Source organism: Mustelus asterias, unplaced genomic scaffold (genome assembly GCF_964213995.1).
Source record: "Mustelus asterias unplaced genomic scaffold, sMusAst1.hap1.1 HAP1_SCAFFOLD_2575, whole genome shotgun sequence".
Classification (NCBI taxonomy): domain Eukaryota; kingdom Metazoa; phylum Chordata; class Chondrichthyes; order Carcharhiniformes; family Triakidae; genus Mustelus; species Mustelus asterias.
The window spans coordinates 31,583-52,004 of NW_027592520.1; the positions used below are offsets into that span (position 1 = coordinate 31,583).

The window sequence follows — 20,422 nt, forward strand, 5'->3', positions numbered from 1 at the left end:
TTAATGCAGAAATTGACTTTCCTTTGTCCCAGACTCAGCAATCCTGGGATGAGTAAATCAAGTGTACTGAGTATCATTGAATAGATATAGTGCGATTTCTGGAAAAAAGGGCACTAATTCTACTTGCCACACAAGATTATATACGCTTCAAATATTATATCATCTTCGTAACCCGGATACAACATTCTGAATTGCTTTCAATGAAAAAAAAACATTTGCTTCCTATATGTTTCAAAAGTTATTTTTAATACTCTTCCAACTTGGTGTAAAGCCTCTGTACAATGTTTCATCCGGAATCACATTTGCTGGGCGATTTGTGCGCTTATTGCAAGGTACGGAAGAGTGGGACACTTCAAGTCAAGTCAATCTGGAGGCACACCCTCTGCTCCACCCCAGTGCTGGGGAGAAGAATTGCTATATTTCAGCAACATTGTAAACATGATTTTCTTTCTCGACAATAGGTGGGCGACCGAGAAACTCACTCGCCCAATGAGCCTTCATGCAAAACTCAGGAACACCCTTGACTGCACTTGGATGATTTTACCTCCACCGCCTTTCACAGCAGTCTCCACAATAGCCTCAAGCGAGCCTGCCAGTTTTGTGCCACGGGCTTGCTCACACCCAGTCAGTCATTTGGCATACTGCCCTCATAGCAAGTCAACAGAACCTTCTTTGTACTGTATTGGGCTGAATGAGCTCAGAGCTCTGGAATGAAGTGTCTAACTTGTCACGGAGTCTGTCTTTCCTTTCCAAAAGGCAGCAACCTCTGCCAGGGCACAGTGCCCACTCTCACTGCAAGTTGTACCAGTATGATGGGCACGACAGTCAGACCCGGTCCTGGCCAGGGGTTCACATCTGGTACATTTTCGACAAAGAGTCATTCAATAGTAAAGAGGATAATTTGCCACTCCACTAATCAGAACGCCTCTATGCCCCAGCACAAGCCAAGGGGCAGCTTGGAGGCTAGCTGGTTTTGTGCCAAACTGGGGCAATGCTTCTATGTAAAGGGCACTGAATATGTGACTACACTTCAAAAAGTACTTCACTGGGTGCAAAGCACTTTGGGATGTTCAAAAGTTGTGAAAGATGCTAAATAAAAGCAAATTCCTATTTTAACTGGAGGAGCCCTTAGTGCATTAAGAAGCTCATTTCACTGCAGACGACTGCAATGTTTAATAATGTTGGACCCTGGTAAAGGGTTGTGCGTCTGATATGGATTCCCTCTTGAAAGATTTCAGGCTCATCAAGGAGGTTATTTCTAAAGTCCTGTCGTAGCTACAATCCATTTCAGTTAAGTAGACAGCTGTCTGCAGTGTTAGTACAGAACAAACGACCCTTACTGCTAAATCACAGGGTGACATATTGTTACTTGCAATTGCGTGTACTGTAATTATCGAACTGGAGTCCCAGGCCTGGAAAGCACATTGGTCCAAAAACTATCAATAACTTATTTCAAATAAGCTTCATGATGCTTGATAATAAAAAAAAACTTCATTTTTAACCTCTGTGCTTATCCCAGTTGTTAGTAAACCTCCCAGCCTGCCTATTCCCGAGGACACTGCAAAATGCTACTTTGGGCCGGGTGGGCAGGCCAGAGTCTTTCCTGGGGAGTTAGCCCATTGCCCTTTCGGATACAGAGGCACCCATCTACTGCTCAGCATCCTTCCCACTGCTCACCCAGGATCAGAGATCAACAGACAGACAATGCCACGTCACAGGAGTGAGCAATAGCACGTCACCTTGGGATAACAACACCCCCGCGTGACTGACCCTGACATGGAGAATATCCCAAATTCGTTACACAGATCAAAACGCCACATTTTCCTGGGAAATTCGGAATACCACGGCAGATAGCCATTGGCACTGCAGCAATTCCACTAGAACGACAGTAAGTAGGGCCGGGGACACTACTCACAACCACAGTGGGTTTCTAACTACCCGTTTCAGTCAAACTCCATGGGAAAAATTTATTTGCCAATGGCCAGTGAGTTAAATATATGCGGGTGGCTAGGGTGGAAGAGCACCACTTTAAAAATATCATTTATTTAACACAAACCTTCAGATCCCTTCCCTGACCCACTTTGCACCCACCCCCCACCCCCTAAAAAAAAATACAAAGACACCTCCCCTAGGCACTCTGAACTGTAAGAAACCTCGACTTTCAATCAAGTGCACGACTTGGCAGATTCAAGTTGTTGATTTGAAAAAGTACGACTTCAGTTTGGGAGGGAATGAAAACAGTGCCAGTCAGACTGAAGAGTGAGAAGCGTTCTCCGTTGGACTCATTTCCCTCCAGCCATGATTTTCAGATACTGCAGTGCATTGTGCGCTGCATTGGAACGGGCGCCGTCCCGCGCCGTGGCAGAGCCGTGGCAGACGGTAGTGGGCTGCGTCGATAGCTCCACTAGACACTGGTACAGGCCACTCAAACTCAACTCTTCTGGAAAAACAAAAGCAGACACAAAAAGATACAGGAGGTTAGTTAGCAAACATCTGGAGAAGCCGGGTCGACCAGAAATTTGTTCAATCTGCTTACAATCTCCTTCTTCCTTGTGACGATACTGTACCTTTAAGAAATGTATGTGTCACGTTTCTTGTGCAGGATCTGTTTTAACAGGTTTTTTATTTATTACTGATGCCGTTTTGTCTATATCCAGCAGCCCTGTATTGTTACTGCAGCAGCATAATTGCTCCTAATTGCTGGAATGTTAGTTTTAATCTGGACTAATGCTGTTCTGTTGTCTTTAGTGATTTCCCCATGGGTTTGGCAGAGTACAACTTGATTAGGTTGTTGACATGTAAGGTCATATGACTGAGTGGAGCTACACTTACACAGAGAATTCAAGCTTAGTTGCTGTTTAGATGCTACTTTGAGTTGTTAAGTGGTGCCTCTCTTTTCCCCTCTCTGAAGTTGGACACTGGAATCTGCCAGAGACTAGGTTTACTTCATAGAATCCCTACAGTGTAGGAGGCCATTCTGATATTAACCATAACTGCTGGTCTGGTCCCCAACACCCTTGAACTGGATTAACTAGCTTCATTCATCACCATATTGCTAGAGTGCGAATCCTAGGCACAGATATTAACCATAACTGCAATCAGGGGTGGGATTGAAAGGTCGATACACAATAAGGTCTATACACAGCTACAAGGGGCCAGATGGAGTTGTTGAGCAGAACAAGAGACAAGCAATTGCAGTGTCAATAGTGGACGCCAGTTTCTTGTTGTCAAAGTGACATGAAAGATTGTGTTTAGCCTCCAGGATTTGAGCACATAATCTAGGCTTGCAGTACAGCGCAGTACTGCTTCATTGCACTGTATTAGCACTATGTTTCAGATGAATGTTAAAACGGAGGACCCGCTCAGGTGAATACAAGGAGGTGTCACAGCATCAGATAGCAGGCTATGCCAGATTAACTGGTCAGCCATCTCCGTCAACGTCTGTGGGATCTCCGCAGGTATAAATTGGCTGCTGCACTTGGACATGTCAATGGCAGGACTGCCATTGATTATACAAAGAGCACTCTGGGATGTTCTGATGTCACATGGCATGATACAAATACAAATACTCTCTGTCACATCACAGCTCCTAGAATGAAGTGCTTCCTCAGCTGATCAGGAGAGGTTTCACTTCTCAAATCCCTTTTGGTATTCCAAGCACTGGTTTCAAGTTGATCCACCTTCCTTCCGCAGTGCCACAGAATGGTCCTGGCACTGCGAAACGTGGGAAGCATTCACCGTGGGCAAAAAGTGGTTGCATTCACACGAATGTTCAGCCAAAGGTGACTTACCAATGTCAAAGTAGCTGACATCAAACCGCTGCTCCTCTGCCAGCTCCCTCAGCATCTGGCAAAAGTTGGAGTTGGCAACACCAAGCGGGTGCTTCTTGAGGTGCAGAATTCGCTCCCCTGCAGAATTCCGCAGCGAGTCCCATGTGCAACCCATACTCTTGCCTTTTGGACCATCTAGCTTACTACCAACCATCTGGAGAGAGAGAGAATAGACACAATGGAGGAAACATTTCCTTTCCAAATACCAGTCTCGATTTAAAACGCTGTTTCGCTTCCTTTCTTGTACTTAATGGCCTGTATTAATCTGCCGAGTACCTCATTGTCACACTCTCGCTTTCACTGTTAAAGTTGCCACACTCCACACAGTGGGATTTGGTGGTTGTCCCTCTTTGCACAGTGGACTCAAAATCCCAGTGCAGTGGGTGGGAGGCTGGGCCTAGATAAAATGCTCTGTTGGCGAGCCGGTGCTGACTCGATTGGCCTAATAGCCTCTTTCTGCACTGTAGGGACTCTATGGTTCTATGAAAGGAATTTTGCTCCAGTGAGGTGGGACGGACGACTGCTTTTTTTTTTAAAAAAAAGCAAAGCTCAACTGATGAGACGTCCGTGAAGAACCCTTGACAAATCACTTGGTCTCAGTCCCGAATGCAGGATTTGGCCACAATCCCAGTCTAGGAACATTGGAAATGCGTGCAGAGGTAGGCCATTCAGCCCCTCGGGCATGCTCCACTACTCAATACAATCACGGCTGACCCTCTACCTCAAAATCCACTATCCCACCCTCTCCCCATTTCCTTCGGTTTCCTGAGAGATCAAGAGCCTGTCAATCTCAACCTCAAATATATTCAATGATGCAGCACCCACAAGCATCTGGGGTAAAGAATTCCCAAGATTCACAACACTGAATGAAGAAATCTGTCCTCATCCGAGCCCAAAATGGCCGACCCTTATCCTGAGCCTGCACCCGTGTTTTAGCTTCCCCGACCAGTGGAAACAACCTCTGTGTCAACACGGGCAGGCTCCTTCATCACTGTGTATGTTTCAATGTAGTTTTGCAATCAATAGGTGATGTTGCGCTCCTAAATCAAAAGGGGAGGATGTCCTCGTTATCCAGGGATTCTCCAATAATCCTCACTTACCTCGGAACAGGAACCCAGAAGACATTTAACTCATGTACAAATAGCAGGGGCTGCAAAGAGTCGCAGAGGTCATCCAAAATGCTGTGGTTTGTGATGTTCTTAATTCATCACAAGAGGTAGTGTGGTAGTTAGCTAGCAATGGTAATCTAGAATTCAAATCCCACCAAGGCAGTTGGGAATTTGAATCGAGCTGGAATTTGAAAGAGTTGGCATCAGTGAAAGTGGCTACTGGGCTCGTGAAAAGCCAATTGCCTTCACAAATTTCCTTTACAGAGAGAAACCTGTTGTCTTTACCCACTCTGTGGGCCTATAGGTTACTTTGGTTCCACATTAGCGGGGAACTGCCCTCTGGAATGGTCTACCAACTTACTCAGTTGCACCAAATCAAAGCAAATGGCCAGCAACCACTGCCAGCAACATCCATTTCCAAGAATGAATGAAGGAAACTTCACATTGCTCCCATTAGTGACAAACCAGCAATTAACAGAACAGCACCCTCGAGAGCTGGATTGCACAAAGCACTTTGGTTTTCACATTTTAATTGGACCTGGTGTGAAGAGTTCTCCCACCCATTCGCTTTACTGAACTGCTCCAGTGTTAATGCTGTGATCTTTCTTTAATATCTGTAACTACAATCCAGGTGGTTTCCATGACTGGCTCTGCTGACTCCAGTTGGAGCTTTTTGGATAGAGGTGGGAGTGAAGGTACAACCACCTCCCCTCCGCGCGCCCATCCCCCCCCCCCCGTGCCCATCCCCCCCCCGTGCCCCCCCCCCCTAACCCACCCACCCATCTCACTGTGCAAACTGGCCCACTCTCAGCAAAAGCTGCAATTTACCCTTTCACACACTTACAATTGAAAACTGGTCATCTTCCGGCTCAACCTCGTTCCCATCCCTCTGATCGACGGGAACGTCGTGGATTCGTGCCAACATCTTTGCTGCGGCATTCCGTTTTGCCAACTTTTTCGACGTCCCACTCCCTACAACAGTCAAGACACCACAAATGAAATGGATGGATCACATGCACGAGCCAGTATACACTGGCTTCTTCTCAATGTCACCAAAATCAGTACAGTACCCATACTTTAGACACTGTCATTAAATATTAAAAAACAATCCCCCCAAATTTGGAGAATGTTTTCATAAATCGGGAAGGTGCAGAAAGAACTTGTGCCCCCGCAATAGCCCTCCTGTAGAGAAACAGCTCACCTCCTCGGAGTGGAATAGCCAGAATGCAGGACACTCAATATTTCGAAGAAGTGCCTGCAGCAGCAGTGCATTTTTGCTGAAGGTTATTGAACCCAATCTATGGAGATCACAAAACGAGGATACAGAACATGCGGCACATGCTTGTAACGCGGTTTAAAATGGTTTCAAGGCATTGCCACCATGCGCTCCCCATCAACGCTGGACATGCACCAAAGAACAGTACAGCACAGGAACAGGTTCTTCAGCCACCTCATTAGAGAGGCATCTGTGCCGACACAGATGCCTCTCTAATCTAATATTTTCTTCCTTCTACGTGGTCCATATCCCTCTATTTTTGCTAGACAAGGGGGCCAGGGGGGCAGAAAGGAGAGTGGAGTTGAAACTCAGATCAGCCATGATCTCAGGCTTGAATGGCCTACTCCTGCTCCTACGTATAGAATCATAGAATCTACAGCATGGAGACAGGCCCTTCGGCCCAAACTGGTCCATGCCAACCAAAATGCTCATCTAAGCTAACCCCATTTGCCGGCATTTGGCCCATATCCCTCTAAACCTTTCCTATCCATGTATCTGTCCAAATGCCTTTTAAATGTTGTCAATGTCCCTGCCTCAACCACTTCCTCCAGCAGCTCATTCCACACACGCACCACCCTCTGTGTAAAAACGTTGCTCCTCAGGTTCCCATTAATTCTTTCCCCTCTTAACTTAAACCAATGCCCTCTAGTTCTCAATTCCCCATCCCTGGGAAAAAGACAGTGCATTCACCCGATCCATGCCTCTCATGATCTTATAGACTTCTATAAGATCACCCCTCAGTCTCCTATGCTCCAAAGAAATCTCTCCCTATAACTTAGTCCCTTGAGTCCTGGCAACATCCTTCTGCACTCTCTCCAGTTTAATAACATATTTCCGATAGCAAGGCAACCAAACTGAACACAATGCTCCAGATGCGGTCTCACCAACATCCTGTACAACTGCAACATAACTTCCCAACTTCTATACTCAATGCCCTGTCTGATGAAGGCCAGCATGCCAAAAGCCTTCTTCACTGCCCTTTCTACCTGTGACTCCACCTTTCGAGAACCATGCACCTGAACTCCAAGGTCCCTCTGTTCCACGATACTCCTCAAGGTCCTACAATTCACCGTGAAAGTCCTACCTTGATTTGACTTTCCAAAATGCAACACCTCACACTTATCTGTATTCAACTCCATTTGCCATTTCTCGGCCCACTTCCCCAACTGATCAAGATCCTGCTGCAATTTTTGATAACCTTCCTCACTGTCTACAATACCACCTATTTTAGTGTCATCTGCAAACTTACTGATCATGCCTTGTACATTCTCATCCAAATCGTTGATATAGATAACAAACAGCAATGGGCCCAGCACTGGCCCTGAGGCACACCACTAGTCACAGGCCTCCAGTCTGACAAGCATCCATCATTACCCTCTGCTTCCTACAATCAAGCCAATTGTATATTCAATTTGCCAGCTCTCCCTGGATTCCATGTGATCTAACCTTCCAGAGCAGCCTACCATGAGGAACGTTATGACTGAAGTCCACATAGACTATGTCTACCGCCCTACCCCCATCAATCTTCCTGGTCACTTCATCAAATAACTCTTTTGTAAGACATGCTCACTACTCCTAATCAAACCCTGTCTTTCCAAATGCCTGGATATCTTATCCCTCCCTCAGAATCCTCTCTAGTAACTTACCCACCACAGATGTTAGTCTGTAACTCCCAGGTTTTTCTCTGCAGCCCTTCTTAAATAAGGGCTCAACATTTGCTACCCTCCAGTCTTCTGGTACCTCACCCATAGCTAACGATGATGCACTCACCTGATGAAGGAGCAGTGCTCTGAAAGCTTGTGGCTCGTGCTACCAAATAAACCTGCTGGACTTTAACCTGGTGTTGTGAGACTTCTTACTGTGCTTACCCCAGTCCAATGCTGGCATCTCCACATCATGGCAAATATCTCAGCCAGGGCTCCCGCAATTTCTTCTTTAGCCTCGCGCAGCGTCCTTGGATATACCTGGTCAGGGCCAGGAAATTTATCCACCTTCATACATTTTAATACGTCTATTACCTCCTCTATTGTAATGCGAACTGTCCCCAATATATCACCACTAACTCTCCCAGGTTCCCAAGTCTTCACGTCTTTCTCCACGGTAAACACAGAAGAGAAATATTCATCGAGAACCTCAACCATCTCCTGCAGTTCCACACATATATGCGTCCACTTTGATCCGAGGGGTCCTATACTCTCTCTAGTTCTTTTCCCTTAATATTTTTAAATAACCCCTTTGAATTCACCTTAATCCTCTCAGCCAAAGCTACTTCATGCCCCCTTTTTGCCCTTCTCATTTCCTTCTTGAGTATACTGCTGTATCCCCTACAAGGGATTCTAGGGAATCCCTTGATTTCAGCTGCTTGTACCCGAGTCATTCTTCCTTTTTCCTGGCCAAAACCTCAATATATTTCGTCATCCAGGGTTCCCTACTCCTGCTGGCCTTGCCCTTCGCCCTAACAGGAACATACAGACTCTGAACTCAAGCTATTTCACTTTTGAAGGCCTCCCACTTGCCGGAGATCCCTTTGCCCTCAAACAAGCTACTCCAATCAACCCTTGCAAGCTCCCATCTAATTCCATCAAAATTCGCCTTGCCCCAATTTAGAACTTGCACCTGTGGACCAGTTTTGTCCCTTTCCATAACTATTTTAAAATTAATAGCACTATGGTCACTGGTCCCAAAATGTCCCCCCACCGTCACCTCAGTCACTTGCCCTGCCCTATTTCCCAAGAGTAGGTCACGTTTTGCCCTTTCCCGAGAAGGACCCTCTACATACTGCCTAAGGAAACTTTCCTGAATGCACTTAACAAATTCCACCCCATCTAAGCCTGACACTATGGCAGTCCCAGTCTATGTTAGGAAAATTAAAATCCCCTACTATGACAATCCTATTACTCCTGTAAGTTTCCCCAGTCTCCCTGCATATTTGTTCTTCTAATTCCCGTTAACTATTTGGGGGCCTATAGTACAACCCCAATAAGGTCATCATCCCCTACTTATTTCTTAATTCCACACACAAAAGCCTCGTTAGACGATCCCTCAGTTATTTCATCTGCCTACTGCTGCGATGCTTCCCTTAATCAAGAATGCAACTCCCCCTCCTCACTTTCCTCCACCTCTGTCCCGCCTAAAGCACCTGTACCCTGGAACATTAAGCTGCCAGTCCTGTCCCTCCCTTAGCCATGTTTCAGTTATGGCTATAATAGCCCAATCCCACGTACCGATCCATCCCCTGAGTTTATCAGCCTTACCTGTCAGCCCTCTTGCATTGAAATAGATGCAATTTAATTCAACATGTTTCCCCCGGTCCCTGCTGTGCTCCTGCCTATTAGGTTTATTCAGCTTGCTGTTGCCGAGTACTGTAAGTCCTTTCAGCCCCTCATTTGCTTCCCTGCTGCTGAGGATCCCACCCGCCCCTCCCCGCCAATCTAGTTCAAACCTCCCTTGTAGCATCAGCAAATCTGCCCCCCAGGATATTGGTCCCCCTCCAGTTCAGATGCAACCCGTCCTTCATAAACAGGCCCCCTCTGCCCCAGAAAAGATCCTAATGATCTAAGAATCTGAATCCCTGTCCCCTGCACCAATGCTTTAGCCACACATTCATCTGCTATATTCCCGTGTTCTAACACTCACTAGCTTGTGGCACTGGAAGTAATGCAGAGATTACCCCCCCTCGAAGTCCTGCTTCTTAACCTTTATCCGAGCTCTCTATAATCACTCCTCAGGACCTCATCCATATTTCTATTTATGTAATTTATGCCAACGTACACAATGACTTCTGGCTGCTCACCCTCCCCCTTGAGAATGTTCTGCAGCCGCTCCGAAATATCCTTGACCCTGGCACCCGGGAGGCAACACACCATCCTGGACTCCTGTTTGTGGTCACAGAATCTCCTGTCTGTCCCCCTAACTATCGAGTTGCCTATCACTGCGGTCCTCTGTTTACCTTTACCCTTTCCCGCTGTGCTCCAGAGCCAGTCGTAGTGCCACAGATCTGGACGGTCATCCCCCCCCAACAGTATCCAAAATGGTATGCTTGCTTATGAGGGGAGTGGCCACAGGCGATTCCTGCACTTTATGCCTGCTCTCTTTGCCTTTCCTGGTGGTCACCCAGCTGCTCTCTGCCTGCACCTTAGGTCTGGCCGCCTCACCAAAACTCTTATGTATAAAGTACTCCTGAGTGCATCATCCAGCTCCAGCTCCCTAACTCGGTCTCCCAGAAGCTGCAGCCGGATGCACTTCCCACAGGTGTAGTCGTCAGGAATTCTCCGAGCTCCCACATCGTGCAGGAGGAGCACATCTCTGTCCTCATTGTCATCCCAACTGCACCAAGATTAAAGAGGAAAGTTAAGAGGACGTTACCCGAGATTACCTGCACTCTGCTAAGAAGCCAAATGTCATATGTGCAGCTTCTCCGAACCTAGCTAAACAATCAATTGGACACCAGCGTGGCTCAGCATGCACCCATTACAAATAATGTGACTCAGAGCCAGAACATTGAAGGAAGGCAGCAGAGGCACCCCACCACAACAGCAGCAGTATCAGAGGAAAGCACACAAGACAACAACACTGAAGGACTTGGCATGCCTCTACCTATCTCCAAGAATCTCTCGACCCGGCATGTCATGGTGAACTCTTTCCTGTGGGCAGGACCAGATTCCTGAGTGACTGTATACTCTGGGAGTCTCCATCCTTTCTGAACCACCAGCTCCTGGAAAGAAAGAGCACACACTAAACAGAACATCACTGATAGTGCATCAACAATCTGCCTAAAAGCACTTTCACACAATCGCCTCGAGAGTATAACTCAAATCCATCACAGGACTCTCAGCCTCCCAAAAACCTAAAATGACTAAGGGGTTTCAAATAGGGTAGATATTTTAAAAAAGCTGCTTCTACTGCTGAGAAGGAGCAAAACAAGGTAGTCCCCAACAAATCCAATTCAGGAAAAACTTCTTTATCCAGAGAATGGTGAAAATGTGGAACTCGCTCCCACAGGGAGTGGTCCAGGTGAATAGTATTGATGTATTTAAGAAGAATCGGGGTAAACACATGAGGGAGAAAGGAATATAAGGATATGGCGTTAGAATGAGATCAAGTGGGGGGGGGGGGGGGGGGAAAGAGATCAAACAGCCTGTTTATGTTCTGGACATGAAGTAAAGGACCCAAAGCCACACTGGACAGCTTAGGCTTGTGAGTGGGCCGAATGAGTGGCCCTCCTTCATCTCAGTTGGCTGTAAGATTGAAATTGGTTGGGCATGTTCATTAATTACCACCCTTGAATAAGATTAAATACGTTTGTTACATGCCAAATCTTTCATCACGAGTTATAGAAAATGATTAATCATTCATATATTAATAGAACTATCGGCAACTTCAAATGGTAAAAACAAAAGAAATATTGACACTTTGGACACAGAGGGAGCGCACGGTTCTCACACTCAATGTTGAGTGTAATCAGCACACACCTCACTTCACTTACCCTTGCTTTACGTGCAAATCACTTCAGTCACACCGGTAGGAAATAAAACTACACGGACGGAAATCAGCAGAATGTGGCAACCCTGCGCCTGGAGCAATGGTCAACAAAATGTCTCATGGGGCCGCACTCAGATGGGCCACATGTGGCCCCCAAGTTGCAGGTTTCCCACCGCTGACCCATTGCGTACATCTACCCCGAGTCTTGGGAAAATGAATAAGAACACAATACCTGCAAGGCCCCCACAGGGTTGCATTCTGCCAGCTGAGCAGAGCTGGAGCTTTTAGATTCAGTACTAGAGATCCTGGAGAGAAAAAAGAGAGAGAGAGAAGAGTGGAGCAATGAGAAGCTGTGATTTTAAAATATTTTTCAGTTACTCAGAGGCTCTTTTTCTTTGGCCAAAGGAGCACCGAGGAAAGAGTCGGGTGACTTACCCCTTGGTCTCTGCTCAATTCCTGTCCGATAACCCTTCTGCACAGACACATGGGCCACTGCGCAAGCCTGCAATGCACTTTTCAACTGTGCAGACATGCAAACAAATGGCTCCACAGTGGCACAGCGTAGGATTGGGGATGGGTGGGGAAAGCAGGTAGTGAAAAGAGGGGCAAAACAAGGTACTTCACCAGAGAACGATTCATCACTAAACTCTCAGCTTCTGAAATGCCAGAGATCACACCAGCGTGTGAGAGAGCAGATGGAGGGCTTTCACACCTAGTCTCCACGGCAACTTGGCTGGGATGGGTATTACGGCACGGTAGCTTAGCGGGTCAGGTACTAGACTAAGAGGGTAATGAGCTCAAACCCCACTGTGGCAGATTGCGTAACTGAATTCAATAAATCAAATTAATCGTAACCAGCAAACAAAAGATCTCAAATGCTGTTGCTCTGTTGTAAAAATCCAATTGGTTCAACTCTATCCTTCAAGGAGGGGCCTAACATCCTTACCTGGTTATGGCTGATAGATGATACAAGTCCCACACTATGCCCTTAGGCATTTATGGTCAATAAATGCTAAGTAAAGGCATAAATTGTCCCTCTGCTGTGTGGTGCGGGTACTTTAATAGATATGGTTCGAACCGTTACACAGCGCACTGCACATTTAACTGAGTCTCACTTCAGTAAGGTAATCCACCAGCTGATCTTCCCCTTTCCCACCTGAGGCAAGAACCTCCAGTGTCCAGTCTCAGCACAATGCAGACTGGAGCTGGTCTGTGTGGAAAGACTAGGAGCCCACATTCTTCCAATGGTATGGTACAGGCCCAACGCACTGAATCCCTGTCTGATTGGACAACTTGGGAATTAAAGGGGCAGGAAGTTCCTTTTAATTAAAAAAAAAACATTTGTTTTTGCATAGCGCCTCATCACGTCTCTCAAAAACGTTTCTTTAGCGCTTCACACGTGAGGAATTACTTTTTGAAGTTTAGCGATCATCAGCATGCAGGCAAACGCGGCAGCCACTTTGCGCAAGCAAGATCCCACAAACAGCGATGAGGGGAATGTCTGTGGTGGTGGTGAAGAGAGAAATGTTGACCATGAGCACTGGGAAAATCCCCCAGTCGTCTTTCATCTTTGTAATCACCACAAACGTTTTTTTAAAAAAAGGCAACTTGAAGCTTCGATTGGAGAGTGGGGCCTAAAATTTTCCAGATTGGAATGCCAACATTTGAACCTGCCCGTTCAAAGGACAAAAGTGCAGGGTTACGGGGAGAAGGGCACTAAGTGAATCGCTCATTCGGAGAGCCAGTGCAGACATGACGGGCCAAATGGCCACTTTCTGCGCTGCAAGAATTGAGATTATCAGAAAATCTAGACCTGTACACTCTGTGTATTGTGAATCACCACTTTTCATATCCATCAGTAGCTATCACTATCAAGCTTTTATGAGTTTGTATCAATAAACATACTACCTTAAAACATATCTCAAACTAAATGATGAATGCCTTTATAATTTCCAATAAATTGGTTATTTTTGAAAAACAACGGTGCATAAGAGATTCCGTGTGTTCTGGAATGCACCAAGGGAATAGGTGGGTGAGATGGACTAAAGGTCTCCTTCATGCAACTGTTAATATGTTTAGTACCAAATAGCAGAACTTTTCCAATCACGCTTAACCCACCCTTCCTACTCCTGACGGGACTATCCCACTGATTTGCCAACATGTCACCTGTACTGCCAGTTCAGGTTTCCAAGATGTAGCGGAGAAATCTGGGAACAGATTTGGACACGTTCAGGGTGCTGGGTCCAGTACCATTCTACTTTAAAAGCATGTGGGTGCCTGGAGTCTCTTGTCAAAGCCTAGCTGCTCCATCAACATATCAGATACCAATACACTGCACAGATAGCAGTTAGGTTTTCCAGCCAAGTTTAATCGCTGCTCTCAGAGTTAGCTCTAAGAAGAAAAGGAATTTGCATCACGTAGTGCGATTGTACATTTTTCAGAAACGTCTCAAAATGCTTCACATATGGTGACTTGCTTTGAATCGAAGTGCAGTGACTTATGTAGGCAAATGCCGCAGCCATTTTGCGCACCGCGATGTCGATAAACGGGAACAAGAGGAGTGAACTGGGCAACCAAATTTTGGAGGGACAGGTTTACGGAGCAACATTGGCCTAGGACACCAGGCAAACTCCCAAGCAATAGTGTCAAGGAATTTTTCACACCCAACTAAACCAATTGGAACATGCAGATGGGTCCTTGGTTTGCCATCTCGTCACAACATTTGATTGGCACTGCATTATCAGTGGGGTACAATTGGGAAGGTTGAAGTCCCTGCCTTTGACCAGTGTGGAGTGGGGAGGAAGAGAAAGCAGCCCCACTGGGGACAGCTGCAATGACCCACTTGGTTCAGCAGCATACCAACACTTGCCACCATTGAAGGACCATTTGGCGGAGTACCAGGAAGCCGATAGCCCCTGTGGAATGGTTTCCCTTCATATGTCACTGCTTTTTGGAAGAGATGGAGGAGGAAGGGGGAAGGGCAGATAAAAGGGTTGAATATCACCATTTGAAGATGGGATGGAAAGATCTTTCTAGGTGCAGTTAAGCTATTCACGTACTTGACTCCATCCAACATGGGCTCCAACATGTTTCCTCCCTTTAGTAATTTCAGGGCAGCTTCTGCTGCCTTGTGCTTTGCTGCCTTTTTGCTAGGCCCCTGACCTGAGGGGGGAAAAACATCAATTAAAACACAAATTGAAATCAAAACCATGAAGCAGCTGCCGACCATAAAATAACCATTTTAAAACGGCCACCGACTTTTCTTCAGCCCCGAAATGAGCGCTAAACAGACCCTCAGCCAGATTTGAACAGTCATGCTCGGATCAGATCTGTTTATGTCAAACGTGCACCGCAGTCCCTTCATGTGCGAAACTTTTTCAGACGCGTTAGTCTGCCTCCATTGCTTATAAGCTAGCAAGCAGGCTCACCCCAGGCCAGAGGATGTGGGTTCAAGACCTACTTTAGGATGCTCACTACTCAAGATTAGCAACATGCTAAAGAACCAAACTGCCTTTTCAGGTGGGAAAGAGCCCAAGACGTCACTGAAAGTGCAACACAGCTCACCGAGTGACCTGGTTAAGACATCCCCTCAACACAACACCAGTTAAAAAAAGAGTGACTGGCCATTCATCGCAATATTCGGAGGGATCTTGCTGTGCACAAAATGGCCACTATGTTTTTTCCTTAATTCATGAAGTGTGGGTGTTGCTGGCTGGACCAGCATTCCTAACTACAATTGCATTGGCATGTAAGGCCATTTAAGAGTCAACCATATTCTCGTGGGTCTGGCTTCAGAGAAGGATGGACGTTAGTGAACCGGATGGGTTTTTGTGGCAATTGACAACAGTTTCATGGTCGTTATTAGACTTTTAATTTCCAGATTTCTTTGAATTCAAATTTCACCATCTGCCTTGGTGGGATTTGAACCCGAGTCCCCGGATTACTAGTCCAGTGACAATACCACTACGCCACCACCCCATGTGTTTACCTACTATAAACAGAAACAGTTACTCCACTGCAAAGTAATCCACACAAGGTGTTTTTTTGTTCTTAGCTTGCAGTTATCAAGTTGTTTGCGCTTGCGAAAATCAGTAAGGGCATCATGACACTGATTTATTGACGATGGATCTGGTAGGCCCACTGATCTAATGTCGTGTCACCTTGTTTTAAAAGGGAACGTCACGCCATGGTTTGGGAAGGCTGGTATATTCCCCACTGATCGGGTCGACACACAAAGGAGATTCAAAGTTCTCCTCCGAGTAAATTCAATGGGGAATTCAGGAGAAACAGCAATGGGAATGTGGAACTCATAACCACGTGGAGCAGTTGAGGCAAATAGCAGGAATGTATTGAAAGGGAAGTCAAATGAGTATTTGAGGGAGAAAGGAATAGAAGATTACACTGATAAGAGATGACAAGGGTGGGGAGAGGTTCTAGTGCAGCAGAAACACCAGCACAGAGCAGTCATGTCAAAGGATCCGTTTCTATACATTCTATGCAAAGATTCTGCCCATCAAAAAGCATCTTGCTGGAGCCTATTTATTTCACATTTTCTGTCTCGAAGATGACCCACTTGCACGGTTCATCATGTGGGTCTGCTAGTTATTACATTAATCAACACGGCTATCCTTCCCAGCCCTCATTGTTGATGCCAGTGCAATAATGTCCTTAAAATATCCCGTACTTGCCCGCATAAAGCAGGTACAAACACTGCTGTTTTGCAGCAGGTCCACATAGACAGGAGCCTTGCCTCAAGTTGCCTCCTTAACTGGCTTCAGATAGGAAGTAATTCTTGAAGGGTGACCCCACACTACAAACTAGCTGGGAAACATCATCAATCTCGAAATGAAAGCAAAATACTGCAGGCACTGGAGATCGGGAGTAAGGAATAGAAAGTGCTGGAAACACTCAGCAGGTCTGACATCTGTGGAGAGAGAAACAGAGTTAACGCTTCGAGTCTGCGTGACTCTTCTGCAGAACGAAAGGCAGGCAGAAACGTGGTGGGGTTTCTGTTTGTTGGGAAGGGGGGGGGGGGGGGGGGGGGGTCAGGTGGAACAAAAGGGAAGGTCTTGAAATGTCTTTTGTTAAAGCCAGCAGCATCATTTGATCACACAGATGGTATTAAGTCCCTGAGCAGCACTGCACTGTATCACCGTGCATTGCAAAAGAAAACAGGGAAAATAGGAAGGGACCGTTAGAGGAATTTGTTAAGGCTATGGGTTTTTAAATGATCACAAACAGAAACATGGAGTAAGATTCCCATAGTACTGCTTAATACAATGGAAAAAAAACAGAACTGTGACCCAATTAGTCATAAGACTGTGTCCTCATTGTAAAAGGACATGTGCAAAGACACTTTCATTTTAAATTTTACAAAAATTGCAGATTGTGATAAGCCAATGTTTAGGAAAAATTCCAGAAACATCCATCAAAAATTAAATTTAAAGTGGAGCTATCTGACACCACAATCAGCAGTGTCTCACTCAACCCATCAGTGCTCATCATAGTATCAAGTCTCCGCAGAAACAGGAACCACACCAGCATCTAATGCCAGGACCCCATTAGAATTAAATGGGACAAAACTAGACACAAAACATTGAAAGTAGCAGAGAGGGGTTTTTTCTTTTAAGTTTTAACTCCCCGCCCCCCAATAATGAAGAAACCGATCACATTGAAGTACGAGACACACAAACCTGTGCAGTTAATATCTCCGACTGTCACTCGGAAAGTGAAATTAGGTTGATGGGCTTGGCCCTCAGCTTTCAGTAAATCATACACCGGTGTTTTTCCAATCCTTGTTCCATATTCCTGCAGTAAACTAATAGGCGTCTTCCCAGGGTTTGAGGCCAGCATTTGCTCAATACTGTGTTAGAAACAACAAAAGCAACTATTACAGCATTCGGAAGAAAGAAGTTCTTTTAAACTGACCAACTGTAACAGTGTTTTGAGTATTGCCGGGAGAAAAAAAAAGACGTTTTGTCAAAGTTTTTCATCTTGCACTGATCAGGTCAATTCACAGGAATACCAATGTCAGGGAAAACAGCAAATTCATACGGTAGGGCAACAAATTTATACTTTGTATTTATACCCCTACACTTTGTAATTTATACCCTTACGCAGCTGAAGAATGATTAGATGACACACCAAACATCGCAACTACTCACTTTGTACAACGTGAGCAATGAATCAACCAGATACCATCCTTAGATTTATTTTAAACAGTTGTTTGGTGTCCCAGCACTTGAATATTCGGGGGCGGGGGGGGGGGGGAAGCAGAAGAAGAGACATACTATCAAAGTTTTCCATCTTGCACCCATCAGGATAGCTGTCAAGAATTTTCCAACCCTAATAGGGGAAACAACAATTTCTACTACATGAAAAAAGTGCTGATTGGTTGCCAGTGGAGGCATTAATGTTGAGTCCATATGACTTCCTCAGAACTCTGCCCCCCCCTCAAGGTTGCTCTGGGGTACATTTGGAAATTAATCAGTTACAACAACGCTCACCAGAACCAAACCCTGCCCAGGTTTGCCTGTATTTGTCCAAGCCAGGGTCACCCAGTTTGCTGGGTTATTTAGAGTCAAGAGAGAAGGTTCGGATATTTTGGTTGTAGCTTGATTTCATCCGGCTTACTTGGTCTTCTCATCCACCTCCTCCTAAAATAGGGTGGATGGCATGCATGGCTCTCTAGCAAGTTTTTCTGCGCTAATTGTTTACGCTTTCGCTAAATAAAATGGTTCGCACTGCTGCCTCACAGCTCCAGGGACCTAGATTCATTTCCAGACTTGGGTCACTGTCTGCGTGGAGTTTATACATTCTTCCCGTGTCTGCGTGGGTTTCCTCCGGGTGCTCCGGTTTCCTCCCACAGTCCAAAGATGTGCAGGTTAGGTGGATTAGCAATGGTAAATGTGTGGGGAGAGGGCCTCTTCTGCACTGTAGGGATGTGATCCTACCAAATACCACAGGAGTCAACAGTGCTCCTCCTGTATGTGTCAGCCACAACTCAGTCTGTACACTCTCGACTCCGAAGTCATAAGGTTCCGGATTCGATACCCACTACAGGGGCCCAAAAATGCTGAAGGATCAGGACCAGAAGACCACATTGTCAATCAAGCCTGGGCCACCATTCAGTATGGCCATGGCTGATCTTGGGTTTCAACTCCACTCTCTGAGGAAGGGAATGCTGCACTGTCAGAGCTGGCCAGATGCACCGCTAAAGCAAATCTGCCCTCTCCAGTGGGTCCAAAAAGTTCCATGGCACGACCTGGAAAAGGAGCTGGGAAGGTACATCCAGCATCCTGGAAAATAATGCACCTCTCACTCCCTCATCTCAGATGCCCTGGGAAATTGGTACAAACTTGTGGGATCTTGCTGTGCGCAAACTGGCTGCTATGTCCCTCTTCCCAATAGAGGCGACACTTCAAATAAGCTCCTTCGTTGCCTGTAAAGTGCAATGGGATGTTCAGGGGATGGGAAAAGCGATATATAAATGCAACTCTGCACATAACAAGGGAGCCTGGTTCTTGTTCCGCAGCTAAATGAAAGGCGAGGGACAAAGAACTTTTAATGCAAAAAAGTCGGTGTCCTCCGACTCCCTCCATACCTGGGACAGCTGGAATTCTTTTTGGCTGCAGCAGCGGCCCGATCCTCCGTCATCCCAGATGACAGTGCCGGTGATGGTGGCTCAGACAGCGGCGGCGGCGGCGACTCGCTCCCTGCATAAGCATCGGCGCTGAATGACACTGCGCAGGCGCCGCGGCTGCCGCCATCCCCACTTCCGGGGCAGGGGTCAAACCGCCCAAAGCGCGGGAAAGGCGCGAGTCTTCAAAATGGCGGCGAGGAACGGAGAAGACGCCTCACAGCGGAGAACTTCAAATCAGGTCCCGCTCAGCAACCAGATAGAAAGAGCCTCATTTCACATTCAGGACTTGGCGGAATTCAGCACACAGAATCGATTGGCATCACTTAAAAAAAAACAGATTAATTCCGACAGAGACACCGCCCCCCCCTTAAACACAGACACTCCAACCCCCCAATACAGACACACACTCCTACCCCATCTCCCCCACAACACAGACACACACTCCTACCCCATCTCCCCCAACACAGACACACACTCCTACCCATCTCCCCCAACACAGACACACACTCCTACCCCATCTCCCCCCAACACAGACACACACTCCTACCCCATCTCCCCCCAACACAGACACACACTCCTACCCCATCTCCCCCCAATACAGACACACACTCCTACCCCATCTCCCCCAACACAGACACACACTCCTACCCCATCTCCCCCCAACACAGACACACACTCCTACCCCATCTCCCCCCAACACAGACACAACTCCTACCCCATCTCCCCCCAATACAGACACACACTCCTACCCCATCTCCCCCCAACACAGACACACATCCTACCCCATCTCCCCCAACACAGACACACACTCCTACCCATCTCCCCCAACCACAGACACACACCCTACCCCCCATGAAACACAGACACACACTCCTTACCCCCTCCCTCAAAGACAGACACACGCTCATACACCCACCCCACTTTAGACACGGACACACACACACACTCCTACCCCACTTAACACAGACACACACTCCACCCTCCCCGGCTTCAAGAGACACACACTCCTACCCCCACCCCGCCTTACACACAGGGACACCACTCCTTCTCCCCCCCATGAAACAGGACGCACACTCCTACCCCG

The 20,422-nt window shown here is 46.6% G+C and overlaps 1 protein-coding gene across 3 annotated transcripts; it reads right to left on the reverse strand.

The window, feature by feature from the left end:
* Positions 1-234: 234 nt before the first annotated feature.
* On the reverse strand, positions 235-19,431 carry tarbp2 (TAR (HIV) RNA binding protein 2). 3 transcript variants are annotated; one of them, XM_078207665.1, is made up of 8 exons: positions 19,300-19,431; positions 17,390-17,559; positions 14,756-14,858; positions 11,929-12,001; positions 10,812-10,929; positions 5,784-5,911; positions 3,792-3,984; positions 235-2,440 (listed from the first exon to the last, which is right to left on the reverse strand). In XM_078207665.1, exons 1-8 carry the CDS (start codon positions 19,350-19,352, stop codon positions 2,283-2,285), a joined length of 996 nt encoding a protein of 331 aa, XP_078063791.1. In that variant the 5' UTR covers positions 19,353-19,431; the 3' UTR covers positions 235-2,282. The 3 variants fall into 3 exon arrangements, with proteins under 3 accessions (XP_078063791.1, XP_078063793.1, XP_078063792.1); XM_078207667.1 differs by having other exon boundaries at positions 10,812-10,926; positions 19,300-19,420; XM_078207666.1 differs by having other exon boundaries at positions 235-2,437; positions 19,300-19,420.
* Between the last annotated feature and the right edge of the window lie 991 nt (positions 19,432-20,422).

Bases quoted from the DNA above. Each gene is read 5' to 3' on its own strand.
- tarbp2 (XM_078207665.1), bottom strand. From the start codon at position 19,352: ATGACGGAGGATCGGGCCGCTGCTGCAGCCAAAAAGAATTCCAGCTGT. The intron at 17,560-19,299 runs GTATGGAGGGAG...TTTCTAACACAG, and splicing joins AAGAATTCCAGCTGTCCCAG to TATTGAGCAAATGCTGGCCT. The intron at 10,930-11,928 runs GTATTGTGTTCT...CTTTCTTTCCAG, and splicing joins ACCCTGTGGGGGCCTTGCAG to GAGCTGGTGGTTCAGAAAGG.